Source organism: Myotis lucifugus, unplaced genomic scaffold, assembly GCF_000147115.1.
Source record: "Myotis lucifugus unplaced genomic scaffold, Myoluc2.0 scaffold_285, whole genome shotgun sequence".
Classification (NCBI taxonomy): Eukaryota; Metazoa; Chordata; class Mammalia; order Chiroptera; family Vespertilionidae; genus Myotis; species Myotis lucifugus.
This window is the reverse complement of record NW_005871333.1, coordinates 731605-758846: the sequence shown is the minus strand read 5'-3', so window position 1 is coordinate 758846 and position 27242 is coordinate 731605. Positions and strand designations below refer to the sequence as shown.

General features: G+C 46.9%; 2 protein-coding genes across 8 annotated transcripts in view; both read left to right on the top strand.

Moving 5' to 3' along the window:
* The first annotated feature begins 68 nt into the window (after window positions 1-68).
* GTF3C2 (general transcription factor IIIC subunit 2) lies at window positions 69-20916 on the top strand. Of its 5 annotated transcripts, none has more exons than XM_006099822.3 (19): window positions 69-602; window positions 6613-6883; window positions 7046-7367; window positions 7872-8157; window positions 10156-10250; window positions 11251-11328; window positions 11476-11574; window positions 12371-12598; window positions 12779-12890; window positions 13106-13214; window positions 14268-14293; window positions 14479-14608; window positions 16377-16521; window positions 16627-16788; window positions 16987-17074; window positions 17302-17430; window positions 17716-17868; window positions 18015-18122; window positions 18404-20916. In XM_006099822.3, the coding sequence occupies exons 2-19, from the start codon at window positions 6637-6639 to the stop codon at window positions 18620-18622; spliced, it is 2736 nt and encodes a 911-aa protein (XP_006099884.1). In that variant the 5' UTR covers window positions 69-602; window positions 6613-6636; the 3' UTR covers window positions 18623-20916. The 5 variants fall into 5 exon arrangements, with proteins under 5 accessions (XP_006099884.1, XP_023619223.1, XP_023619224.1 ...); XM_023763455.1 differs by having other exon boundaries at window positions 14268-14359; XM_023763456.1 differs by lacking the exon at window positions 18015-18122 and having other exon boundaries at window positions 14268-14359.
* Window positions 20917-22397: 1481 nt separating this feature from the next.
* Window positions 22398-27242, top strand: part of MPV17 (MPV17, mitochondrial inner membrane protein) — a 10773-nt gene continuing 5928 nt past the window's right edge. For 2 of the 3 annotated variants that reach the window (XM_023763463.1, XM_006099820.3), the window contains exons 1-2: window positions 22398-22453; window positions 22926-23000. In XM_023763463.1, coding sequence (XP_023619231.1) covers window positions 22931-23000 — 70 coding nt within the window. In that variant the 5' untranslated portion in view covers window positions 22398-22453; window positions 22926-22930. The other variant, XM_014465298.2, reaches the window with a different exon arrangement.

Below are 27242 nucleotides of genomic sequence, written 5' to 3'. Positions count from 1 at the left end.
CTTCCCTCTCCTTTCACCCTGGACTTCACCAGCGGCCGCATCTGCGGGAGGGGGCGGGGCCCCGCGGCCTCCCGGCGCCCGCTTCACGGATTCCTTTGTCTCCCGGTCTCTGTCTTCGGCTCCAACGTCGCGGTAAATGCTCACACCCGTCCTGGCCCTGCCGCCAGGGGCCCAGCCGTCTTGAAGGAAACCCAGCACACTGCACAGCAGCACACTCCACAGCGGCACACCCCGCGTACCCCGAGAGGCCGCGTGGGAACCGAGTGGGCGCGGCGAGCGTCACCGCGCAGGCGCCAATCTCACCTTCAGACACTGCAACTCCCAGAAGGCCGTGCAGCAGCCTCGGCGCTGCTGAGCCAGGAGCTGCTCCCGCTCGGGCAGGGCTCGGGAGCGCTCGCCGCATTGCATTGTGGAATACATAGTGCAACAGAAAACTCTCTGGCACAAACTCCCAACCGAACTCACGTGTTTACCTGGTGCACTGCCCTGGGCGGTCCGGATGGGCCATCAATGAAGAGGAGCTACAGGGTGACGTCATAAAGCCGCGACCAGACGGGCGGCGCCATCTTCGAACTTGGACTTCCGGAAGGACTTTGGTGAGGGTGAGTGTACAGCCGTGGGGTGTGCGGGGGGCCCCACGATTACTCCTCCTCCTTTTTCGGTGGCGCTAAAATATTGGCTCCGCTATCCCCACTCTGCACAGACAGCATCGCGACCTCCAGCCCCGGGGCCGCTCTAGAAACCATCATGCCCCCCACTTCCTTACCCACCGTGGCAAGAGTGCATCCCCCATCTCTGCAAACCGCGGTCTTGCCTTCTTCGCTCACGCGGTGTCCGGAACACAGCATCCTGTGTCCTGGCCTGGGCGCTGCTGACATGACCCCCTCGACGCTGCGAACCGACCGTAGTCCTCGACCTTAGAAAGCACAGGGCTGGCCTCGAGCACGGGCTATGCTGAGAGCTGCTCCCTCGCCCCGGGCTGCGGGAGGGCAGGCGGGCGCCCGGCTCAGCCTCCTCATCCCGCTGGGTCCCAGCCTCTTCCTCCGCGAGGCTCCTCTAACCCTGGGGGTTGTGCCCCGCGCGCTGCAACCTCATTGGCGCAGTCGAGGGCCAGTGAGGTTTCCTGGTCGGGCCCGTTTCTCCCGGGGCGAGTTGGCTGGGGAGGCAGAGATGACGACGGCAACCCCACCCAGCCCTGGGTGAGAGCGGTGCAGGGGATGGCCAAGCCTCTTCGCCCAGCGGCACATTGTGACGCAAACTTAAGTCGTTCCTGTGCCATTAGCACTTTTGCCATCCATTCTTACCAACTGTACTATTATGTTCTCAAGAGTTTTCTTTAAATTGATTCATTTTTAAAGTTTAAGTGCTTTAGTCTCTAAGCAATATAGATGAACCCATGAAGTTTCATGGGCTTGTTCTAGTTTTTTATGCAAGTTAAAATAAAAACACAGTCGAGTAAATTGTTCATTTTTATACCATTAAAATAATTTTGCATACCACCACTTGTACCAAAACTTTGGGAAATAGTATGTTAGACCAAACAGTGAGTTTCACGTAATTCCATATGTGAGGAACAGTGTTATCTAGTTTCCTTCGCTGAGGAGGTCAGGCAGGCAGCCTGGAGTATCTTGGAAACCAGACAAGTTGGGGTGCAAATGTAAAATTTTATAAACTGTAAATTAATTTAGTCCACATTTACTAAACACCCTTCACTTGTGTCCAAAATTTGTTTTGTGAAATCATAAATGGAAATTAACCACCGTATCCTGCTGCTGCCTTTTAAAGCAGTGAATCTTTTTTTTTTTTTTTTTAATTTTTTTTATTGATTTCTTACAGAGAGGAAGGGAGAGAGATAGAGAGTTAGAAACATCGATGAGAGAGAAACACCGATCAGCCGCCCCCTGCACACCTCCTACTGGGGATGTGCCCACAACCCAGGTACACGCCCTTGACCGGAATCGAACCCGGGACCATTCAGTCCGCAGCCGACGCTCTATCCACTGAGCCAAACCGGTTTCGGCAGCAGTGAATCTTTAAAAGGGACTTTTGTGCCCTGGCTGGTTTGGCTTAGTGGATAGAGCATCGGGCTGCGGACTGAAGAATCCCGAGTTCAATTCCGGTCCAAGGGGCATGTTCCTTGGTGGCAGGCACATCTGGTCAAGGGCATGTACCTTGGTTGCAGCTGATCGATGCTTCTCTCTCATCGATGTTTCTAGCTCTCTATCCCTCTCCCTTCCTCTCTGTAAAAAATCAATAAAATATATTTTTTAAAAAAAAGGAATTAACTTCAATTATTATCAGGTCAATAAAAATAATAAAATACGGAGGAATTCTTTCACCGACCAGATTGGCAAGGGTTTGGTAAAATGGCTATGTATAGTTAGTGGGACTATAAATTGGTTTTTGTTTTGATGAACTATTTGGCATTATCTATTAAATTTTATTATTATTTTTAATTTTTGTAAAAAATTGATTTCAGAGAAGGGAGAAAGAGAGAGAAAGAAGCATCAATGATGAGAGAATCATTGATCAGCTGCCTCGTGCATGCCCCATATGGGGATTGAACCCACAACCGAGCCATGTGCCCTGACTGGGAATCGAACCACCACTAAGCCACACTGGCTGGGCTATTAATTTTAAAATATGCATACCCTTCAACCTGATTATTATGTTGCAGATTTGATCCCTGGCACCAGTCAGGGCATGTAGGGGAGGCAACCAATCGGTGTGTCTCTCACATTGATGTTTCTCTCTCTCTCTCTCTCTCTCTCTCTCTCTCTCTCTCCTCCCCTCTCTCCCTCCCCCCTCCCCTTTCCCTCCATCTGTCCCTTCTACTCTCTCTAAAAAATCAATGGGAAAAAAATATCCTCAGGTGAGGATTAACAAAAAACAAAAAGAGATCAATGCTTTTTGGAAGATGCACATAGAGAGGAAAAGAAGAAATGACTAGTTCCCTTAAGAGGGCAGAAAATGGGGCTTGAGCGCTATGGAAGGTGTGGCCTTAGAAAGTGCGTGAGGGAGGAGTCTGGATGCAGGGAGGATTAGGCTACTTTGCAAGAAATCGAGGTATTTCCCATCTAATGGCTTTAAGTTTTGTTTCAGAAACCAGAGGCAAAGTCATCTGCTGAGAACCAGGGGGTCAGACATTGGGAGAGAGGGTGTGGAGTGACTAAGAGAGGAAGTGTGATTGAGTAGCTTAGATGCACACAATGAAGAAGGTGGATGATTGGTTCATCTAAGGCTGAGTTTTGCCACACCTGTGAAACAAAAGACAGAAAGAAAGGAAGTTCATAATGTCAATAGAGTCTGATTAAAGAAATCTAAGCGAGATTGGATGTGGCTGCTGCCACAGGGAGAAATTGGAGAGATCAATGAATAGTGGCTAGATATGATTGAAGAATAGATACCATGATAGCAGTTGAGCTGTAATGACGGGAGGTTGTGATCAGATAGTGGATGTCTTAGTGATTTTGGAGGTTAAAAGGTGTTATGTGCTGACAGGGTCCAGGGTGTGACAGCGGAGCGATTAGCAGTGCTTTAGCTGAATGTCACGAGCTTCAAAGGAACAGGATTTTTGCAAAAGAGGAAGGACTGTTTGTCAAGCAGTGGCATTGGAGAGGAACTGAGAATTCACTGATCCCACTTTCTAACCTGGGGTAAGTGGGGTGTGAGAAAAGGAGCAACCTCCACTTGAGAGCCTGGAAAGCTAGAGGTTTCATTCCCTGGGAATCTACCATCCAAGATTCTGAATGTGATCTAGGTCTTGCCGATCACATGTGCTCTTAAGGAACTCAAACTTGGACCTGAGCTTAGAGAGGGGAGAGGCAGGCCAGCGTGCGTGCATTTTGCTGGTGCAGATGGTGGCAGTGGAGAGGTTCTGGATTTGGGAGCCGGAGCAGTGTCTTCCCCATTCACTTGGTCACATTCTGATTGTAGAGGCAACTTGTTTATGGAGCCATAGCTGTGGCAGGGGCTTCTTTTTCTTTCTTTTCTTTTTTAAGTGTATTTTTATTGATTTTTCAGAGAGGAGGGGAGAATGAGAGTGTGAGAGAAACATCAGTGATGAGAGAGAATCATTGATCGGCTGCCTCCTGCATGTTCCTTACTGGGGATCGAGCCCACAACCCAGGCATGTGCCCTTGACTGGAATTGAACTCGGGACCCTTCAGTCCGCAGTCCAACGCTCTATCCACTGAGCCAAACCGGCTCTTGATTCAGTAAGTGGATCCCCTCATGGCATAGGAGAGGCCATGTGGTTCATCAATCAGTAGCTATAACACAACTTCCCAATTTGGCAAACACTTCTTCCTAAACTGGTTTCCCCCCAACCCTCCCAATGCAGGGAATTCTCAAACTTGAGTGTGCATCAGAGTCTTCTGAAAGACTTGTTATAACAAGTGCTGGCCCCATCCCAGAGTGCCTAATTCATTAGGTCTGGGATAGGACTGGAAATGTGCATTTTAACAAAATTTCAAGTGATGCTGAGGCTGCCAGTTCTGGGACCACACTTTGAGAACCACTGTTATGAACCATTTCATACGCTTTAATAAATCCCTTTTAGCTCGAACTGACTAGAAAGGGTTCTGTTCTATGCAACTAGACCTTGGCCAATAGAGAAGGCAACAATCATTCACATTTTGTCCTTACCTACTTGAACTGCCAATGATTAAAGAAAGTAGTTCTTGCATTTCCTGAAGATTTTGCTTTATGTGTTTGATACTATGTTACTTGATGTCTAAAGTTTTATGATATTTATATATTTTATATGATTTGAAGTTTTATTCATTATAAAGTACTTTCTTTTTGTCCCATTTAATACCTTTCCCCCTGAATTCAACTTTGCTATTGCCATCAAAACTCCTTTTTGCTTACATTTTCCCTGTATATTTTAATTCCTCTTTTTACTTTCAGCTTTATTAATTTCAGAGAGAGTAAGGGAGAGGAAGAGAGGATAGAAACATCAATGATGGCCCTAGCTGGTTTGGTTCACTGGATAGAGTGTTGGCCTGTGGACTGAAGGGTCCCGGGATTGAGCCTGCAACCTGGGCATGTGCCCTGACAGGGAATCAAACCGTGTCCTCCTGGTTCATGAGTCAGTGCTCAACCACTGAGCCACACCAGCCAGGCTGTTACTAATTTTGAATGGAGTAGTTCTGTCAGGGCTTGCTATTTACCAAAGAACAATGCAGATAGATTCTCACTGACCTCCATTTACTTTGGCATTGTTATATTCTATCTTTAGCACATGAGGTTATAGTGTGTCCTTAACACCTGAGTTAGAGAGTTGGCTGTTACAATTTATAATCCACTTAGGTTGTTGTGAACTTTTAATTTGTACGATATTTCTTATGGTGTTTTCATTAGCAAACTTCTCTACTGAGGCTGATGATTTCTTTATTCTGAAGACACATACAGACCTATGGGGAGTTCCCTCCTCATATTTGAACTATTTCTCCCCCTTTGACCCAGGCAAGTAGGTTTTTCTGGCTGAAAACTGTGCCCTGGCAGAGTTCTTTGTGGCTCAGGTTTTTGGTTGGTATCAATGTTTTGTTTCTCTCCATCAGTTGACTTTGGTCCATGGTTATACAGCTGATTTTCTAGGTTTGAAGAAAATGAAGATTCATGACCGTTTTAAAATCCATTCTTCAATGTGGGGAAAGCCTCTTTTTTTCTCAAATATTTTAATATATTGATTTGAGAGAGACATCGATGTGTTGTTCTACTTACTTACGCATTAATTGCTTGATTCTTGTGTGTCCTGACCGGCGGGTAATGAACCCGAACCCGCAGACTTGGTATATCGGGATGACACTGTAACCAAATGAGCTACCGACCAGGGCAGGGAAAAGTCTCTTAATGTAGTAGGATGTTCCTTAATTGTCTCAAAGCCTACCACCTCCCCCACCCAGGTAAAAGACTGATGACAGGGCACAAGAGAACTGTTTTACTTGTTTTTAAATAAATCTGTTCCTGCCCTAACCGGTTTGGCTCAGTGGATAGAGTGTTGGCCTGCGGACTGAAAGGTCCCAGGTTCAATTCTGGTCAAGGGCATGTACCTTGGTTGCGGGCACATCCCCAGTAAGAGGTGTGCAGGAGGCAGCTGATCCATGTTTCTCTCTCATCGATGTTCCTAACTCTCTATCTCTCTCCCTTCCTCTCTGTAAAAAAATCAGTAAAATATATTTTAAAATAAATAAATAAATAAATAAATCTGTTCCTTGACTAATATTTGTAAAGATGGCTTTTAGCTCTAGACATTCACTGCAGTATCATTACAAGAAATGTTATGAGCTTTAAATAATGTAAATAAAGCACTTACTACAGTGCTTGCACATAGCAAGTGTTTTAAAAAAATGGTAGCTGTATTATTTGTTTGTTATTATCAGCTTCACTAGCATGTAAGTTTCATGAGGGCAGGGACCTTGTTTGTCTAGCTTATTGTCATAACACCAGTTCCTAGAACAGTGCCTGACATAGAAGATGTTTAGTAATTATTATTGAAGGAAGCTTAGGTTTCTGGTTGTGGGAGGGGCAATGGGGGGAGGAAAGTAGAAAAATCTGAGTCAGTACAAATAGCTTTCACCTTCTCTTCATTTGTATGTCTGTGTGCAGGGGCAACCATTTTAGGGGGTGCTGATGGATACCTGCGGGGTCGGCTATGTCGCCCTGGGGGAGGCCGGCCCCGTGGGGAACGTGACTGTAGTGGACTCTCCTGGACCAGAGGTGCTAAATCAGCTTGATGTCAGGACCACTGCAGAAACAGCCAGTACAGAGGCTTCCACAGAGATGTCCTTGCCTACCTCTTTGTCTGGATTTGAGGGCTCTCTTGATGAGAAAAAGCTCCTTCCAGAACAGGAAAGCCTGTCCAGACTGGAACAGCAAGGTATGTACCGTGTCTTTTCATCTTTTTCTCTCCCTGTGCTTAGTTTAAGATGAAAGACAGCAGGTTGAGTTCATAGGTCTAACAAACCTGGGTATGTTGTAGTCTGTTCTAAAGAGGTTTGAGCTCTGGTCCCATCTCACAGACACGTATTCTTCTCTACAGATCTTTCTTCGGAGATGTCAAAGGTCTCAAAGCCTCGGGCCTCCAAGCCTGGCCGGAAGAGAGGGGGTAGGACACGGAAAGGCCCCAAAAGGCCCCAACAACCTAATCCTCCACCAGCCCCTCTGGCTCCAGGTCACTTAGATCAATCCAGCCCTCTGCCCACCCCCATGCCCAAGAAACGAGGTCGAAAGACCAAGGCAGAGCTGCTGCTGCTGAAGCTGTCCAAAGGCCTAGACCAGCCAGAGTCTCCAGCTCCAAAGAGGCCCCCTGAGGACTTTGAGACCCCACCTGGGCAACGACCCCGCCGAAGGGCTGCCCAAGTGTAAGGATTGGAGCACATGTTGGTGGGGGGTTGGGGGGGGTCAGATGTTGGAGAGATGAAAAGACTGTGATGAGGTAAGCGGGCATGGTGTCTGGGTCCTGGGGACTTGAGCAATTTTCTGGCTTTTACTTCGGCAACTTTAATCTGTTGCTAACTTGTCTGTCTAGGATTTTCTTTCTATTACTTTCTGTTGCCATCAGTGGTTTTTGGCTGTGGTAGAGTGAAAAGTGCTTGAGACTTGAAGTCAGAAGACCTGGTTTATATACACACCTTTCTATTATTTTCTGTTGCCATCACTTAACTTTCCTGGATTTCTGTTTCTTTATCTATCAGAAGCGAAGGGGAAATTAATAGCTGCTTCACAGGGTCACTGTGAGGATCCAGTGCAATAAGAATCAACCAAGTGTCTGGAAAAGTGGGCTCTTAATAAAAAAATAAATAAATAAATAAGAAGTGGGCTCTTGTTCAGTGTTTGTATGTCTCTGACTCTGCCCTACCCCACAGGGCACTCCTGTATCTTCAGGAACTGGCTGAAGAGCTCTCAACAGCCCTGCCTGCTCCAGTGTCCTGTCCCGAGAGCCCCAAGGTGAGCAGCCCCACCAAACCAAAGAAGATCCGGCAACAGCCAGTCTGTCAAGGTGGAGAAGAAGAGGACGACACCGCACGAGATGAAGACTTTGTTCTCAAGGTTGAGGCTGAAGATGGAGAAGAAAGTGAGGTCCCAAGTGAGAGCTCATCTGACCCGGAGCCTGCTGTGCCCCGAAGCACCCCACGAGGATCCACTTCAGGGGTAACCTGAATGGGCAAGAAAGTGAATGAGGGAACTTATAGGATTGTTAGGGGGTCAAGAGGGTACCCAGAAGGAAGGCTTTGGCCTAATAACTATGATGACAAAAGAGGTAAAAGAAGAAAGAAACAACTTCAAATACAGTTGAGATTGCAGGGGCTAAGGGTGTAAGTAAACAAGATTATTCATTCATCGATTGAGCATCTGTTCTAGCCGGTTTGGCTCACTGGTTAGAGCGTCGACCCACGGACTGAAGGGTCTCAGGCTCAATTCCAGTCAAGGGCATTGTATCTCAGTTGCAGGCTTGATCTCCACCTGGTTGGGGCATGTGCGGGAGGCAACCAATCGATGTGTCTCTATCACATTGATGTTTCTCTCTCTATGTCTCTCCCCCTCCCACTCTCTCTAAAAATCAGTGGAAAAAGAATCCTCTCCAGTGAATATTAAAAAAAAACCCCAAAACATATTGAGCATCTACTGGGAGCTAGGAAACACACATGTGAATAAGGCAGAGTCCTGCCTCACGAAGTTCAGTGTGATAAGTGCTAGACCAGGAGTGATCAAAATGCGTTGGCCATATGGGGGGTGGGGGAAGTCAACTGCTCAGACTTCACAAAGGAACGATAGTTTAGCTAGGTCTTAAAAGGTCGATGGAAGTTTGCCAGAGAGATTGGTTTTCCCAGAAATCGATTATGGCTATAGCATAAGGCTTTGGGTGAAGTGGGGATTAAACTAGAGAAGATAAAAGGAGTGACGGTAGGAGCCATTAAAGGTGTGTGCTTAATTGTGGTAAAATCTACATAACTGAAAACTTACCATTTAAAAATGTATAGTTCACTGGCATTTAGTGCATTCGCAATGTTGGGCAACTACTAACACTATCCATTTCCAAGATGTTTTCATCATCCCACATAGAAAGAGTGGGGTACGCAGGAGAGGCAAAGATGGGCAGGTGATGAGCTCACTTACATATGGACCGTGGACCATCCTGGGGACCTCTGGTCACCAGTCATAATTGTATATGGGACCAGTGCCTTCCTTGTCTTAAGTGCACCATTTAAGGGAGCACCAAATTCTTAGAAATCAGGATAAATATTGTGATACATTTTTAAAAATCAAAATTAATTTCAATTTATAATGACCAAAATACCAAATTTTAAATAAAGAGAGGGACTGTATTACTGATTTTCCTTTTGACTCAGGCTCTAATATTGCTTGGCACCACCGTATGGATCTAGAGTTTGTAGAAAAGTTGAAAACTAGTGAAGTTTGAGTTTACAAGTTTAAAATGTAAACTTGATAAATGGGTGATGATGGTAGTCAAACTTTATAACCAGGTATAATGCTGGGACATGGGGTGAAATGACCAAGAGTGCATGTATAGAGGGTGGAAAAGAAGTCAGAACGTCTCTGAGACCAAATCTATCAGAGGAGGGAGAACCAGCAAAGGAATATTAGAAAGATGGGAGGAATAAGGAAAGACTACTCCATAGGGCAAGAGTTTTAAGAAGTAAATGGAAATCCTCTAAATTCAATGTGTGGAGACGTCAAGGAAAATGTTCAAAAAACATATAACAGTTTTGCAGTTTTAAAATATATATTTTTTTACTTATTTCAGAGAGAAAGGGAGAGAGAGAGAGAAACATCAATGATGAGAGAGAATCATCAATCAGCTACTTCCTGCACACCCCACACTAGGGATGGAGCCTGCAACCCACGCATGTGCCCTGAACATGAATCGAACCGTGACTTCCTGGTTCATAAGTCGATGCTCAACCACTGAGCCACACCAGCCGGGCAGATTTTGCAGTTTTGATGGAGTAGGAGCAAAAGGTGGAGAAGTCATTGTAATGATTATAACATAAACCTTTTGAGATTCTGATATGGCAAAGGTTAGAGGGGAAGTTGTGCCAAGAAAAGTAAAAGCTGAGAAAGCTGTGTCCTGGGAACTTTCTCTGGCTATAAAATTCTCTCCTTGACACTTTCTTCATTTAATCCCAGAAGCAGAAGCTGCACTGCCGGGGCATGGCTCCCAATGGCTTATCCAATCACATCATGGCTCCTGTCTGGAAGTGCCTCCATCTCACCAAGGACCTGTGAGACTTGGGGAATGGGGCCTGGGGATGAAGGGTGGTGGTGGAGTGCACAGAATGATCTAGAAGTGGGGCTGTGAGAAAGAGGGCGGGCACTCACAGGGTAGAACACTGAAGACATTCATAAATAAACAACACTGCTCCAAAGGCAGAAGCTTCAGAGCTGTGCTGTCTGTTATGGTAGGCAGTAGCTGCATGTAGCCATTTAAAATTAAAAGTCCAGTTTCTCCTTTGCAATAGCCCCATTTCAAGTGCCCAGCTACCAGCGCATATATTGGACAGATAATAGGTCACTCACATCATCACAAAGTTTTTCTTTTCTTTTTTTAAAATATATTTTATTGATTTTTTTTACAGAGAGGAAGGGAGAGGGATAGAGAGTTAGAAACATCAATGAGAGAGAAACATCGATCAGCTGCCTCTTGCACACCCCCTACTGGGGATATGCCCGCAACCAAGGTACATGCCCTTGACCGGAATTGAACCTGGGACCCTTCAGTCTGCAGGCCGACGCTCTATCCACTGAGCCAAACCAGTTAGGGCACAAAGTTTTTCTTTTAATTGATTATTTTAATTTTATCTTTTAGAGAGAAAGGAAGGGAGAGAGAAAAAAACTGATATGAGAGCAAAACATCAATCGGCTGCCTCCTGTACACCCTCTACCATGGATCAAACCTGCAACTGGGGCATGTGCCCTGAGCAGGAATCGAACTGGTAACCTTTTTTTTTTTTTTTTTAATATCTTTTTATTTATTTCAAAGAGGAAGGGGGAGAGAGAGAGAGACATCAGTGATGAGAGAGATTCATTGATTGGCTGCCTCTTGCACACCCCACACTAGGGGTCATGTGCCCTGACAAGGAATCGAACTGTGACCTTCTGGTTCATAGGTTGACACTCAGCCACTGAGCCACGCTGGCCAGGGCCATTATCACGGAAAGTTTTATGGGGCAGAACTGCTTAGAATTGATCTCTTCCTTCGTTAAGGCTTCTCTGTCCCTCTAGCCGAGAACAGAAGCATTCATACTGGGAGTTTGCAGAATGGATTCCTTTAGCCTGGAAGTGGCACTTGTTATCTGAACTGTAAGTTGAAGAGACATCGTTGAAGCCTTGGCGGGGTGGTGATGCCACTGGAGACCGAAGGGTGACAGAGGATCTAGATTTATGATGGGAATCCTGGAAAAGGAGAAACGTCCCAACTCAGGCTGTTGTTCCCTTTGCCTTCCCTAGTGAGGCAGCTCCCTACCTGCCCCAGGAGGAGAAGTCTCCACTGTTTTCTGTACAACGTGAAGGACTTCCTGAAGATGGCACACTCTACCGCATAAACAGGTGAAGATTGCATCTCTTTTTCTAACACTAGGAGACAGAAGTAGGAAAAATAAATGTTGAAAGGGAAGGCAGATTGGCCCTGTTCTTCCCCTGATGCTGGTCCCGTTGATCCCAAGGGTCAGAGTCCTGGGTAGATCTGGTCAGTCCCCTCTAGTTTGCAGTGCTCGTTGCTACTGGCCAGACGGAGGGACACTATGGAGGTTGAGGTCAAACCTGTTTACAAGCTCATCTATACTCAGATAGTCCCTGACAGACTGGCCCTGGAGAGAACATTGTAGTAACCAGGATGCACAGCCTGACATCTTTGAAGGTGAACTAGAACAGAATGACTGGGAGGGAAAGGAGGAAGATACAAATGCGAGCTAGGACTGTTCTCACCTGTAGACTGTTCTTGATATTCTGGCCCTTGCTGAAGCCAGTTCATACTAACTCCCAGGGGAGTTCCCATTCTGTCCTCATTACCTTTTTCTTAACTAAATTTTTTAGAGCAATTTAACTTCACAGGAAAATTGAGAGGAAGAGATAGAGATTTCTGATATACCTCCTGCCTCCACGCATGCATAACCTCTCCCACTATCAACATTCACCACCAGAATCGATGACCTCCATTGGTATAGCATAATCACGCAAAGTCCATAGTTCACATTAGGGTTCACTCTTGGTGTGTACATTCTGTGGGTTTGGACAAATACTTCATTTGTCTGGATGTATCACTGCTTATTTATCCATTCACCTATGAATTTCTCATTACCTTTTATTAACTCCCTTTTTCATTCTATCTTTGACTTTTCTCTAGATTTAGCTCGATCACAGCACACCCAGAGCGCTGGGATGTGTCCTTCTTCACAGGGGGACCGCTCTGGGCTCTGGACTGGTGCCCAGTGCCAGAGGGGGCAGCAGCCTCGCAGTATGTGGCCCTTTTCTCCAGCCCAGACATGAATGAGACACATTCACTGAGCCAACTTCATTCAGGTCCTGGGCTACTCCAGCTCTGGGGCCTTGGGACCTTGCAGCAAGAAAGCTGGTGAGGTGGGGCTGGGACACTGCCGTGGAGGGTGCCTGAGGAGGAGAGAAGGGTGGGCAGGACCGGGTTTGGGTTGTGGGGGAGACTTGGATTGGTTTAAATTGGGGGAGTACACAGGCTCGAGCAGCCCGAGGCCCCCCTTCTTCCTACCCATTCTCCCCATATGGTTTCTCTCCTCAGTCCTGGCAACAGGGCTCACTTCGTCTATGGGATTGCTTGTGACCACGGCTGCATCTGGGACCTCAAGTTCTGCCCCAGTGGAGCATGGGAACTTCCAGGCACCCCTCGGAAGGTACCTCCCAGTTGATTATGTGATGGCCCTTGGACTAGCGCCAGGACAAAGGCTCTGGGTGTTCCCAGAGTAGGAGGAACGGAGTTTGGAGAGGGGTGGATGGCATTTTTTTCTAGCAACCTCATATCATATTTTCAGAGACTAGAACCTCAGAAGTTTTCTGAGAGGCTCCTGAAGGCAGCAAGCCTCAGCACAGATCTGGTCTCACCCTCTAGGCTCCTCTCCTGCCTCGGCTGGGTCTCTTGGCTCTTGCTTGCTCAGATGGGAAGGTGCTGCTGTTCAGTCTACCCCATCCTGAGGCCCTGCTGGCACAGCAGCCCCCAGGTGAGTAGCCCAGCAAGGAGAATGAGGCTGCTGTAGCCATGGCCAGAACATTGTAGGGCCTGTCCATCTCCCCTGAAACTCTTCTGGCCCAGTCTCTATAGTACAAAGCCTTGCACAGTCACACCTTCCATTCTGACTTCACACGCTCTGTACTTGACCTCTCTCTCCAGCAGCCCACAAGCAGTACTCCTTTGCAGACTTATAACTGCCCTTTTTCATCACATTACTTTTGTCTCCCTCTCTTCCCTGTTCTCCCTGCTCTCAAGCCTCTTCCTCTGCGGCCACAGTTAGTTGGCTGTGTAAGGACTGCTAAAGGCTGAGGCTGACAAGTGGGGCCAGTCTCTCCTGCCATACTCTTGTTCTCCTAACGTTGTCTTCAGCCTCTCCTGTCCTCAACACCACCCATACATAGAAACACACTCTGTTGTAAACAGGGAGAGAATATAGAGCTGAATATGAGCAAGAAGAGGAGGGTCAGGTAGAGGCAGCTCCTATTGGTTGAATTTATTTGTTTTTTAACTGTACTGAGTAAAGAAGAGGGCACCGCGGTTTGAACCCTGAGAAGGCCCACAGTTGGCGAGCAGGTGGAGGAGTGGCTTGAGGAGGGACTGGGAGGTGAAGAAGTGAAGACAAAATGGATAAACAATTCTTTCAGGAAGTTTGGCTGTGAAGGGGAACACGTAACAGGGTAGTGTTTGGTTGGTTTAGATAGGAGACAATAGTGTGAACATGAGAATGACCCAGTGGGAGGAGAGAAAGTGAATAATGCAGGTGATAGGATGGGTAACCAGAGAGCAAAGTTCTTTGGGAAATGGTGAGAAGAGAGCAGAGTGGAGGGATTAGCCATTCTGATGGAAAGGATACTATCAGGTATAATTGGAGGAAAGCAGAAGATGGGGCAGAGAAAGGTGGGCTCGTACATTTGATGGTGGAAAGATAAGAGTGTAAGGGAACGTCACTATTGAAAGGGTGGGTGCTGATCTAAGAGCAAGGCCTATTAGGACCTCGGTCTTCTAGATCCAGAGTATCAGTTCTGCTCTTTTTTCCTCACAGATGCAATGAAACCCGCCATCTATAAGGTGAGTGAGGAACCTGCTGCCTTACCCAAGGCTCCATCTTGTAGAGCCTCCCTTACTGATTCCATAGTGAGTCGCTTTCTAACTCTGAGGGACCTTCCTCTCCTGTTGGATTGAACACTAATTTGTGTCTTCGTTCCAAACAATAGGTATTCCTAACCCTGGTCCCATCCCTTCTGTCCCTGCAGGTTCAATGTGTGGCAACCCTTCAGGTGGGGTCTGTGCAGGTATCAGACCCCTCTGAGTGTGGTCAGTGCCTTAGCCTGGCCTGGATGCCCACCCGGCCCCACCACCACCTGGCTGCTGGATACTACAACGGTAAAAAACAAAACCAAACCTACGGAGCTATTGCTCTTTAGGCTTGCTTTGGGTTGTTGCTTCCTTTTTGGTTGAGTGTTGGGCATTACATAGTTATAAATATTCAGGCAATGTAAAAAAAATACAAAGAAGAAAGAGAAAAGTTATTGGAATGTTTCTACTCAGAAAAATAATTGAGTAGACAAACATAATTTCATATAGTTCTCTGTGCATATGTAAAGCTAAAAAGAAATGGGATCGTACACTATAGCAATTTTAAATGAAAAGGTATTAAATGTAATTATACTTTAATTTTATAGTAGAAAAGTGAAGCTGAAAGATTAGCTAAACTCCCAATAAATGTTCCTTTACCACAGAGATATTAGTTCCTTAAAGATACTTTTAAGATTAAAAGGGAAAAATAAAAATTATAAATAACGTTAAGTAGTTGGAGGTATTAGGTTGTCGTTTTTAAATGACAAGTTTATTTTTAGACACTATCAGTAGCCTTTCTGCTGGGGAGGTAAGGAAATTGCACTGTTATGTTTCTTCTCCTTGTCTCTTCCACCATCTTCTAATTGTGTTTCTTTTGGTGATAGTCTTACATTGTCAAGGTACATGAAACTTGATGCTGCTTTGCTGCCTTAATTCCTGAAGTTACTTAATTGTAATTTTATATTGAAATGATTGCAAGTCTCTACCACTCCTTTCATCTGTCTCTCCCTCCATTGCTGAATTATTAATGTTGCTTAGCTGTAATTCACTGTCAATACGTTTTCTTCAAGAAAGGTTCATAGGTGTTACATTTCCTGAGTTTATGTATAGAGGAGGTTTTAGCTACATATATTTTTCCAAATTTTTATTTATTAAAATTCTACAGTTCATTAGTTTGTGGGTTTTTTTAAATATGTTTTTGCTGATATTAGAGGGAGAGGAAGACAGAGAGAAACATCAATGTGAGAGAGAAACATCGATTGGTTGTTTCCTGTACCAGGATGAACCCATAACCCGGGCATGTGCCCCAACTGGGAATCGAACCAGCAACCTTTCAGTGCACAGGACGATGCTCAACCAACTAAGCCACATTGGCCAACGCAGTTTATCTTTTATTTTAATCAAAGTTACATTTTTTATTATCCCCTGCTCTGCCAGCCTGGTCGGGGTCAACTTGTTTTGGGTCAGCCAAGTTAGTTTTTGTTGGTCCATTTGTTTTCTGTTCTCTACATTCTGTGGCTTTTGGCTCCTTGCCTATTCTCTTTGTCTTAGAGCAGAGTTGACAAACATTTCTGTAAAGGTCCTGATAGTGAATATTTTATGCTCTATGGGCTATTTGGCCATTGTTGGAACTATTCAACTCCACCATTGTAAAGCGAGAGCAGCCATAGACATTAGGTAAATGAATGAGTGGGCTGTGTTCCAGTCAAACTTTATTTACCAAATCAGGTGGCAGGTTATATTTGGCCCATAGGCTATAGGTTGCCAGCCCTCTCTTAGAAAGTTTATGTTCTTTCAAAATCCTTTTACTTATATTTAGTAGGAAGTAGAGGCTACTGAGTGCATTCAACCAATCTTTTAACTACAGGTCCCAGACTACGATATTACTTTTTTGTTGCTTAGAATTGGAACTGAAGTATCAGGTTGAGTCTTTAAACTATGGAGGGAATGGACTAACTAATCATTATCCCTATGTCATTTCATAGAGGATCAGATATGAGGGTAGAAGATAAAGTAATTAGAGCAAGGAAGAGAGAACCTGCCTTAATACCTACATGTTCTGTCCCTACCTCAGGCATGGTGGTTTTCTGGAACCTTCCCACTAACTCGCCCCTGCAGCGGATTCGGCTCTCTGATGGCTCTTTGAAGCTCTACCCCTTCCAGGGTTTCCTAGCCCATGACCAGGCTGTGCGTACCCTTCAGTGGTGCAAAGCCAACAGGTTGGAATAGGAGAGTTGTGGAGATGGGAGGGGAAGCTGGGTTAAGCTGACTCTTCCAGACTGGTTCAGATTTTAACTTCTCCCTCATCTTTCATCTTTCCACAGTCATTTCATAGTGTCTGCAGGGAGCGACCGGAAAATCAAATTCTGGGACCTTCGACGACCTTATGAACCAATAAATGCTATCAAGCGCTTCTTGAGTACAGAGCTGGCCTGGCTGCTCCCCTACAATGGTGTCACTGTGGCGCAGGACAACTGCTATGCCTCGTATGGCAGGATGGAGATAGGAGAAGCTCAGGGGACAGACCCTAGGGGTTGGGGTGCCAGAGTGTTCCAGATTGTTGTGTGGGAGAGGAGGGTTGAGAATTGTTTCAGTGAGGTAGTTTGAATTCTGGAAGGACATGGGGAGAAGAAATGGATCTAATCTTAGAAAAAGGAAGGTTTCATTTTCTCTTTCTCTTATAGTTATGGACTCTGTGGAATTCATTATATTGATGCTGGTTACCTTGGTTTCAAGGCCTACTTCACTGCTCCTCGAAAAGGCACTGTCTGGGTGAGCCCCTCTCTTTGAAATCTTCATTATACAGGAAAATGATTCATTTACTCATCCAGTGGTGGTCGGGAAGAGGTAGTAGTTTTTTACGGAAGAAGATAGGTGTGTGGGAACTGTATCATCAGGGATATGGGTTATGATAAACTCACTTGTGTGTGTGTTTCTCCCCCCTGAGACTGCAGTTATACCCGTTCACAGAACTGAAGGAATCTGCCTCTTCTTATTAGAGTCTTTCAGGATCCGACTGGCTTGGGACAATAGCTGCAGGAGATACATCCGGGGAGCTCATTGCAGCTATTTTGCCTGATATGGCACTGAACCCAATAACTGTCAAGCGACCTGTAGAGCGAAGATTTGTACGTATATGAGTATTTAATGGCAGCACCATTTATTAGTTCCTAATCCACATGCCCTCCCAAATTAGTACTACAGATTAGCTCAAATTAATACCAGGTTGCACAGGTATTATCCCCGGAAATCTTGTTACACATAATATTGCCTACCCTAGTTCATCTGAAAATCTGTTTAAACATACTACTTTCTCCATCTTTAAGTCTCTCCTGCCCCAAATCAATTTTCTCTCTTTTACTTTCATTTTGTCTTCAGTCTCATGAGACCTAATCTTATGGTCTCCTTTCTAGCCTATATATAAAGCAGATCTGATGCCGTATCAGGATAGTCCTGAAGGTCAAGACCACTCTTCTGCTGCATCTGGAGCCCTCAACCCACCCAAGGCTCGAACTTATGCTGAAACCGTCAACCATCATTACTTGCTCTTTCAAGACACAGATTTGGTAAATTGGCCCAGGAGAATGGGTGTGGCACTAGGAAAAGTAGAAAACTTTAGTCCTTATATAATAGGAAAACCTAAAGAGTTCCAGCTCAAAGATGCAAACCTAAGAAGCTGCTCATTGTCTCTCATTACACTTCCCCTCCCCAGGGTTCGTTCCATGATCTGCTCCGTAGAGAACCAGTGCTGCGGATGCAGGAGGGAGAGGGGCAGGCTCAGCTCTGTCTGGACAGGCTGCAGCTGGAGGCTATTCATAAAGTAAGAACCTTGCCTCTTATCTTCTCCACCCGTCGCTCTCATTTTCTCCCAACTCTGGACCTGTGATCAGTGAAATGGGAGATGAAAAGCAACCAAGAGGGCTTAGGAGGGAAATAGCTCTGGAAAACTCATCTTCAAGAACTTACTTTGTTCACTGTCTTCTCACCCCCTCATGGTCCTATCCTGTTAGATTGTGGCCAGGTTTTTTGCTCTCACAGCTGAGACTCACCCTAAAACACCAACTATGAGCATCTCTCTTTTGTTTTCTATTCTCTTCACAGGTACGTTTCAGCCCAAACCTGGACTCCTATGGATGGCTCGTATCTGGGGGGCAGTCAGGGCTGGTTCGGATCCATTTTGTGCGTGGACTCACCTCCCCATTGGGCCACCGTATGCAGCTTGAAAGCCGAGCCCACTTCAATGCTGTGTTCCAATCGTCCTCCCCTACTAAAGGGCCTGGCTTCTCTTCAACCAGCCATCGCCTTCTGCCCCATCCCTAGTCGTGGTCCACACAAGACCCTTGAATGAAGTCTGCCAAGAACAAATGGCCCCAGGCATAGACCATAGAAACTGGGCCTTCTTGGACAGTGATGCTGCCAGGCCTGGACCTTTAGACCTGCCTCCCAGGATTCCTTAGATACCTCTCCTTTCATTGACTTCAGCTATCATCATGGCCCCTGTGGGCAGGGAGGCTTGCCCTCCACAAACTCTCAAGGCTCCTTAGCCTAAAACTGGCTCACAAGAAACACTCAGGCCTGATCTAGGCTTGGGAGTCAAATTGCTCATATTGAGCATATTGTGAAGTGGGTAAAGCTAAGTAAAGGTACTGGGTGTTTTTGAGACCACATGTGAGTGGGTGTTTGGAAAACTGGAAAGAGTATCTGCAGGAAGGCTTCTGTCTGACTATATCCCAGGATCCAGTATTACTGCCCTGCCAGCTTCCTGTTTAGAGTAACCAACATGCAAGCCCATGGGGGCGGGGGTAGCAAGTTGTTGGACTGAAGCTGCTTATAGTGGTTCTTTAACTGAGGAACACCACACACCACCAAGAGGATGGTGGTTCAGATCTTACTTGCTCCTGCTTAGGAAATATACCTGATCACTGGTCATCTGACCCTACTTGAACACTCCTAGACAGTCATGTTTTAAAACATCTTCCTTTATATCCAGTCAGAGTATACCTCTATAGATTTTACCATTGGTATTAGGAATTCTAGCAATTCCCACCTGTGATTGCCCTTTTAAGTGTTTAAAATAGCTATCAGATGTTTCCCAAGTCTTTCCTTCTCTAGATTAAATATCTCAGTTACCTTAACCATTCTTTTACACGTTATGATTTTTGACCCTTCATGATACTGTCACATTAAACATGTTTAACTACTTTATTTCAACCCTATATATAGATGTTTAGAACCCAAATACAGTAAGTCCACACTTATTATCAATAGCTTGTGTGACATTTTTTTTTTAATGTCTTGATTTTTAGAGATAGGGAGGGAGAGAGAAAGAGAGAATCGATTTTTTTTGTTTTGTTCCATTCATTCATTCACTCATTGGTTGCTTCTTTTATGTGCCCTGATTGGAGATCAAACCCGCAATCTTGGTGTATTGGGACGATGCTCTAACCAACGGAGCTACCCAACCAGGGCAAGGTTCTGTGACTTTAAACAACATATAAGGAAACCAACTTTATTATAGGTGAATTGATATAAACAAGATTTAAGTTCCTATGGCATCTCATTATAATGAAATGATGTTATTTGAGGACCTGCTGTATTGTTACAGCTCATCTTGTTAACACCCTTTTGTGGGGTGCTGCAGGCTCATGACTGCAATACTGCTTCCTAAGCTAGGACATACCCAGCAATGAGAAAGAGGCAAATCATAGTTTTGGAATGTATAAGAGTACAATCTGAGGTTTGGGGTAAGTAGATGACTTCAACTATTCTAGAGAAAAATACACAGCCAGCTGCTATTTGAAGGGAGTAGAAATAAGTTTAGTGCCTACCTGGAACAAAGCCCTCTGGCACTCTAGACTGATTGGCCAGATATCTGGGAATAGCTTTCTGCCTCTTAAGTGTAAGGAATTTATCAAATGTCAGAAAACCTTTAAGAAAGGAATCAAGTGCTTCAATTTCCTTCCTGTACAGAAGAGGAAACAGACCTGGAGGCAACCCAGACCATTAGTAGCAGAGGAACCACAGCCCACGTCAGTGCAAAAGAGCCAAGTATTGCACCATCCTATTGTGATCCAGCTCAGGTTGTGCCAGTTCTCTTTTTGAGCTGATTGAAAAGGAATTGCCTTTCACTGCAGAGAAATTCCCACATCTTACACAGCAGTCCCTGGACACTGCATTATTGAAATCCCCCTTTCAGTGGCAAAAAGGATGGGACCTGGGGACCCATGCTATTGAGGCTGTAGGTGGGTGCTGGCAACCCTGCTGCTGAGTGTCAGCCCGTCTTGACCTCCAGAAGAAAATCAGAAAGACGTTTTCAGCCTTGCTTTCTCTAACATAAACCCCTTTCTCTCCACGCCACTCCCTTTCTAACCTTCCCTCCCAATATATCCACTTTATATTATTCATAGGTTTCTGCACTTCTCCTTGTGGCTGTTCTCACACTAGTCCCTCCTCTGGGAGTGTCCTTTTCTAGCCTCTCCACCTAAGCACTCTTCAAGATCCCAGCTCAAATTCTACCTTCACTAAGGGGCTTCCCAGATTTCTCCAGTAAAAATTATTCCGTGTGTCCCCAAGAGGGAAGAAAAGGAGGAGGATAAACAAGTGTTTATTAAGCACTTGGTCTATTTTGGATACTTTGCATATGTCAGTTAATCATATGATGCAGGTTTTACTCTATTTTACTTGATAAAGGTAAGATTCTGAGCAGTTAACCAGTCTGAATAAGGTCATAGAACTAAGCGATGGTACTGGGATTTTAACCTGGACAGTCTGACATCAGAATACAACTTCCCAACCTGCCACATTTGGTCTATTTACTAGTGTAAATCCACTCTATTATGGTGTTTTGCTTGTAAAAGGTTTTAGTTAAAGGTTTGCGACATTGAATTCTCTTGCTTCCTTATTCCAGTATCTGTGACAGGATTCTCCCTGTCTTAATCATATAGGAATTGAGTATATTGGGGCTGCAGTTAGCCAGGTAGAGAGCCTGAAAAACAATCAGACATGGCTGCCTCCTGAAGTGTGGACTTCGTGGATATAGTTAGCAAAGGCTAACAAATCCACTGCCAAGGATCTTGGAAGAGTTTCTACCTCCCTAAGGAGGATGTTTCACTATATTCACAAAATTTTAGAATGTTAGAGCGGTAAAGGGTAATTAGGAAATCACCTAATCCCCAACACTTTTAGTTGTGGGCCCTTTTGTTTAAAAGTGGCTCTTTCTATAAGTATATATATATTTGTAACAAGCTGAGATAAAGAAGAATCTGTAGGGATAGCCATCCTCACAAACATAAACCCGTAAAACTGGAGCCCAGTTTGTTAAAGTCCAACCCCCTTATTTCACAGATAAGGAGCCTTAAGTTCAAGTCTAGTGATAACCAGGGCTGCCCCGCCACTAGTTCAGAGACCAGTACCTAGCCCAGCCGGTGTGGCTCAATGGGTTGGGCGTCCTCCCGGGCACCGAAAGGTTGCCGGTTGATTCCCAGTCAGAGCACATGACTGGGTTGCCGGTCGATCCCAGCAGGGGACGTGCAGGAGGCAGCTGATGGATGTTTCTCTCTCATCGATGTTTCTCCCTCTCTCAAAAAAATTAAAACATTTTTTTAAAAAGAAACCAGTACCTAAACTTCGTAAGGCTCCAATCCCAATGCAGGAGTCATCTTTATGCAGCATTCCTAAAGGCTGTTGTGGACAAAGCATTGCAGTAGTTGCTATGAGGAAGGCAGCTATGAACATACCCAGTCCCACCCACTCAGGAGCTCACAATTGCGGCTAAAGAAGAACCTTGAGACAAATGACACACACGCTTAAATTAACTGGCTTGTAGTTTCCAAACAGACGGAGACAGAAGTCAGGACCCTGGCCAGTTCCAGGGCGGGGGCGGGGAGGGCAGGAGGAGACCAGGTCGGACCGAGGTGGGAAGCGTGACCGGCGGGGCCACGCCCAGGCCGGCTTGGGGCTTAGTCAACTGGGAAAACCCGTCGCTCCGGCCGAGCTGACCGCTGTCCACGAGCAGCAGTGACGAAGCAGTCCGCCCCGTCCCTGCGCCCGCCGCGGGGGAAAGCCTCCGCCCAGCCAGGCGGAAGGGGCGGGGCTCGCGGCGGAAGTCCCGCCTCCCGCCAGGTCACGTGGAGGGGCTGAGCTTGCGCGCAGGTGAGTCGTCCGGGGTCCGCCGGGAGCGGCTCAAACCGCAGCGCGCCGCGAACGCCCACGGCGCACGTGGTCATTCCAGGCCCGGGAGGGACCGGCCCTGTGTCCCGCATGGAGTTGGACTCAGGAAGGATGCGGGCTGGTTCCGACTGAGAGTCCGAACCTGGGGACCGGCCAGGCTCTGCGGAAAGCCGGAGCGAGCCCGTCCTCAGCAGCGCCTCGTGGGGCGGAGGCCCCCGGTGGCCCTGCTCCCGGGCTGGGGTGCGGTGGCGGGAGGCTGCCGCCAGCATTTCACAGTCCCCCGCGGCCTTCCTGTTTACCCTCTGACCGGAAGCTGTCCAGGGGGCATCCTCCCGAGCCCCTCGAGGGTGGGCCATGGGAGCGGGAGGGGGAGAGGGATGGGCCCCAGGGAAAGCCCAGCGTCTCTCTACTTGTGGGCGGGCCGTGGGCTGAACCCCTCCTCTTGGCTCGGCAGGAAGCATGGCGCTCTGGCGGGCATACCAGCGGGCCCTGAACGCCCACCCGTGGAAAGTTCAGGTCCTGACGGCCGGTGAGTGCGCCCTGGACCCGAGCGGGGCCAGAGGCGGCTGATTGGAAGGCAGCCGCTTGCCCGCCCCCCTTCACTTGTCCCTCCTATTCAGCCCCCTTGCAGAGTTGGCTGTCTCCTGTCTGGTTGGGAGGGTGGGTCCCCTTAGGGAAGGGATATGCATAGTTGGTCTAGCCGTCAGGTAGGAGCCGAGGAGTCATCCGTCACGATAAAGGCATTGGCCCAGGAGGCCTTACCTTAGAAAACTAATCGCAACACACGGTCCTCTGACATTTTGTGCAAGTCACGGTCACACACATTGTCCCCACAAAGCTCTGTGATGAGCTAGGACTACTCGATCCCCATTAGGTTACAGAGGTAATAAGTGTTGTTTTCCTTAGTATTTTTTATTGTGAAATACATCTTAACACACAAAAGAACGATTAAGACATGTAAGTACACTTTCAGTGTCAAAACTGGACACTCCATGAGCACCCAGCTGTGAGACCCCTGTGCACCTGTCCCTCGTTCAGACTCCCAAGTGACAACCACTGCCCTGAGTTCTGTTTATATCATTCTTTGCTTTTCTCATGGTTTTACTACCTATGTACGAATCCCCAAACAATATACTAACCAAGGATTTATTTTTACTCCAAATCCAGTGATTAAGTAGCAACTTCACAAAGATAACCCAGTGACTTACCTGCATTTGTTACTGTTATCATTTTCGTTTTGTCGATTAGCTCATGTAAGGGAGGCACGGAGATAAGTTATTTTAGGGGGAAGAATCATAAGGAGTGTGACTATGGGACTGTACATGAGTGAAGAGTTTAAGCCGGTGTTGGGGGGGGGGGGGGGGGCGGGTTACCATGTTTAGAGGAAGGGAACAGGATTCTAATGAGGACAAGGGCTTCTGAGGAAGACTTGAAAGGTGGGGGAGTAAACTGAAAACCAGGATGGAACAGCGATCCTGTTACTAGAATAGCTTCACATCAGCACTAGACACCTCATTGGGGGACTGTCCAAAAGGTGGATTCTTTCGCCCTCCGGCCCCTTTCCAGCCTCCTGTGCCCAACCACCCTATGTCCTGTCCTCAGAGTGTCCGTCAGCCTGTATGACTCACCTGGCTGCGTGTGTGGTGACTCATGCTGGACTGTGTGGCTGTGATGGGAACTGACACTCTGGGCCCTTTGCCCAGCCTCAGATTCCCTCAGGGCCCCTAGCTGCCGGAAGGAAGGTTCCCCTTCTTGGCCATTAAGAATAGGGAGGGGAAAAAAGAAAGAAAGAAAAAAAAGAATAAGGAGGGAAGGATAGTCCCTACTCAAGGCACCTGCAGCTGACCAGGGCAGGAGTTGGAGCTCCAAGGGGCCCAAGTGCAGATATGTAGCTTAATCATGTACATACTTGTCTGTCGGGGCTGCAGCCCCGTGGCTCCACACCTGCAGTCTTTCTGAGGCAGTGCCAACAGCTCAGCCCCGAAGCAACTCTGGGTAGCACTTTTCTCAGGCTTTTCCAAACCTTTCAGATTTTTCTTTCCTGCTGCTCAGTTGGATCAAACTAAAAGGAAAGGGAGCAGGTGGAAATTGCTCACCAAGTTGCTTTTAGATCCCAGCACAGTAGTTCCTAAACAGTAGAGATTTCAGACTTGGAATCAGAAGACCATGATTGAATCTCAGAGCCATAGCAGTTAGTAGTAGCTGCATGAATAAGTCAATAAACCTCTTTGAGCCTCAGTTTCCTCATTTAGAACTTGAGTTTAGTTATATGATTTCACAGAATAAGTGTAGGGATTATCTCTGTGAAGGCTTTAGAGACTTAAAACTGTTAATAAACTTTAAGGCTCCAGGGGTTTGCCTGGAGTGTTCTCTGAGTGTTGGCAACCCAGGCACAGCAAGCTAGTCTTTTTTAAAAATAGTTTTTTTTCTTCATTTCAGAGAGGAAAAGAGAGGGAGAGAGAGAGAAACATCAATAATGAGAGAATCATCAATCGGCTGCCTCCTGTACACCCTCTACTGGTGATGGAGCCTAGCACCTAGGCAAGTGCCCTGATGGGGAATCAAACCGTGACCTCCTGGTTCATAGGTGTACGCTCAACTACTGAGCCACACTGGCCGGGCAAGCGGTTCTTTTTATAGAGGTATTTGGATTGGGTTTGTTCCACTTGCCAGAAACTTTAACATGAGCTTTGGCTGGGTTACTCAGTTGGTTAGAGCTTTGTCCTGATATGCCAAGGTTTGGGGTTCGATCTCTGGTCAGGGCACATACAAGAAGCAACCAATGAATGCATAAATAAGTGGAATGATGAATTGATGCTTCTCCATCTCATTCCCTTCACCTCTTTAAAACCAATCCATTTAAAAAAAATCTGAACATGGACCACTATCTTAGCCTTGGTTCTCCAAAAAGCAGAACCTGAAACTTCTGTGCAAGTACTTTAAAAGGGCCCATGGGGGAAGGAGGAGGGAGAGCTGATATAAGGACACATTGTTAAATTGGACACTGCTTAAGGCACCTAGCTGCTCAGTCCCTTAAAACTGACTGGGAAGCTCTTTGAAATGCCTCTTAGGACTAAATAGGTGAGTAGGCTTTTCTGGAGAAAAGGAGAAACCTTTATCCACTAGCTGCCAACTCATTGGTTAAAGGTTCGCCACGTGGGATGTTAATGTCCATGTACTACCAAATTGCACATGCATGGTCCCCAAGTAGAGCATCCACAGTGCAGCCCCCGATGTGGCATAGGCAAGAATCTATCAGGTTGAATTGCTGTAGTGGCTGGAGTAAGAGATAAGTGAATCAAGATCTGAAATGGTTCAAAAGAAGTGTCTGATACATTCAGTTTGGACCAAGCCAGAGTCAGGAACAGGGCGGCCTGGGCAAAGGTCTGCCGTGTTTTGCAGAATTTGAGTCAGCCTTCTCCCATCCTTTCTTAAGGGCCTTTGCAGTCTTCAGAGGACCCAAGGCCCAACTCCATGCATCTTAGCCAACCTGGTCCTGCTGTGGGAGCAGCTGAGCTTCTGCAGACACTGGTTTCCCTGGAGTCTGAATTAAACCAGGATGTAAGAGCTCATCCAGTCCAGCCCCTGATATTATAGAAAAGGAAACTGAGGCAAGGAGAGGGACATGCACTGAGGTCTCACATCATCAGTGGCAGAGCTGGCATTAGAACCTATGGCGCTTGCCAGTGCTCTGCCCTGCACTTGAGACTCCTGGGGACTCAGGATGCTGCGTGTAGCCCCAGCTGGTCTACACTATAGAACCCTCTGTTTGGTCTCATTTTCTAGCCGTAGGATAGATAGTCCAGGTCAGGAACGGGGAAGACATTCAGACCAGTCCCAGAGGATGCACGCTCCCCTTTCTGCGGGGCTCCAGCTCCCTCTGGGCTCTGCCAGACCAAGCCCCTATGCCAGGCAGCTATTGACTTGTTGGAGGCTTCTGGGGAGGAATGAGTCAACAGCACCACTGGCCCCACACCAGCAGCTCTACCTGACAGCTCGGGTCTTCTGTTCGCAAGGACACGCTTCCTGCCCTTGATGCCAGCTTTCTGCCCCCCAGCCTGTTCTCTTCCATTAATACTTTTTTTCTTGCCCCTAAGACTCCATGCACAAAAGTCAGAAGAGGAACAAAATAGAGAGCTTACTCTCACCTGGACCTAGGAAGAGGGGATAGAACTTGGGGCTTTTCCACTAGTGGACAGAGGAGTGGTCCCAATTACCTCTGTGCTCAGAGGCAGCCCCCCCCCCCAACCCGCCCCCACTCTGCCGAATCCGGTCTCGAGTGACGGCATGAGAACTGGCACCTACCCAGGGGTATGATGTCACGCCAGTGCCAACGTCTGCCTGCTGGGCTCTGTGCCCAGCCTAGCTTTGGGGCATCACTGGCCAGCAGCCCCTCACCCTGCCCCGTCAGGGCTCAGGCAGTATGTCTCTGCAGGCCTCCAGCCCCAACCCCCTGGGAACAAGCCCAGAGAAAGGAGGGCCAGAGCAAGGGGAGGGCCAGACCAACCAAATATGCCTAAAAGGACTCCCAGACCTGGGCCTGGGGAAGATGGAATACGGAATCTGAATGTCAGCCTTTTCCTGCCCAGTTCCTCGGACCAGAAGTGTAGGCCTTGCTTTGTGCTGGGACTGAAGCCACAGACCACCCTGGAGTTGCTGAGGCCCAGGGCCTGATAATTTGTGGGCAGAAGGGAACCTCAGTCCTGTCCTGTCTGAAATGGACAGAACTGGCGGGGCTACTGAGCTACATACCACCTCTCCTGCTGCTACC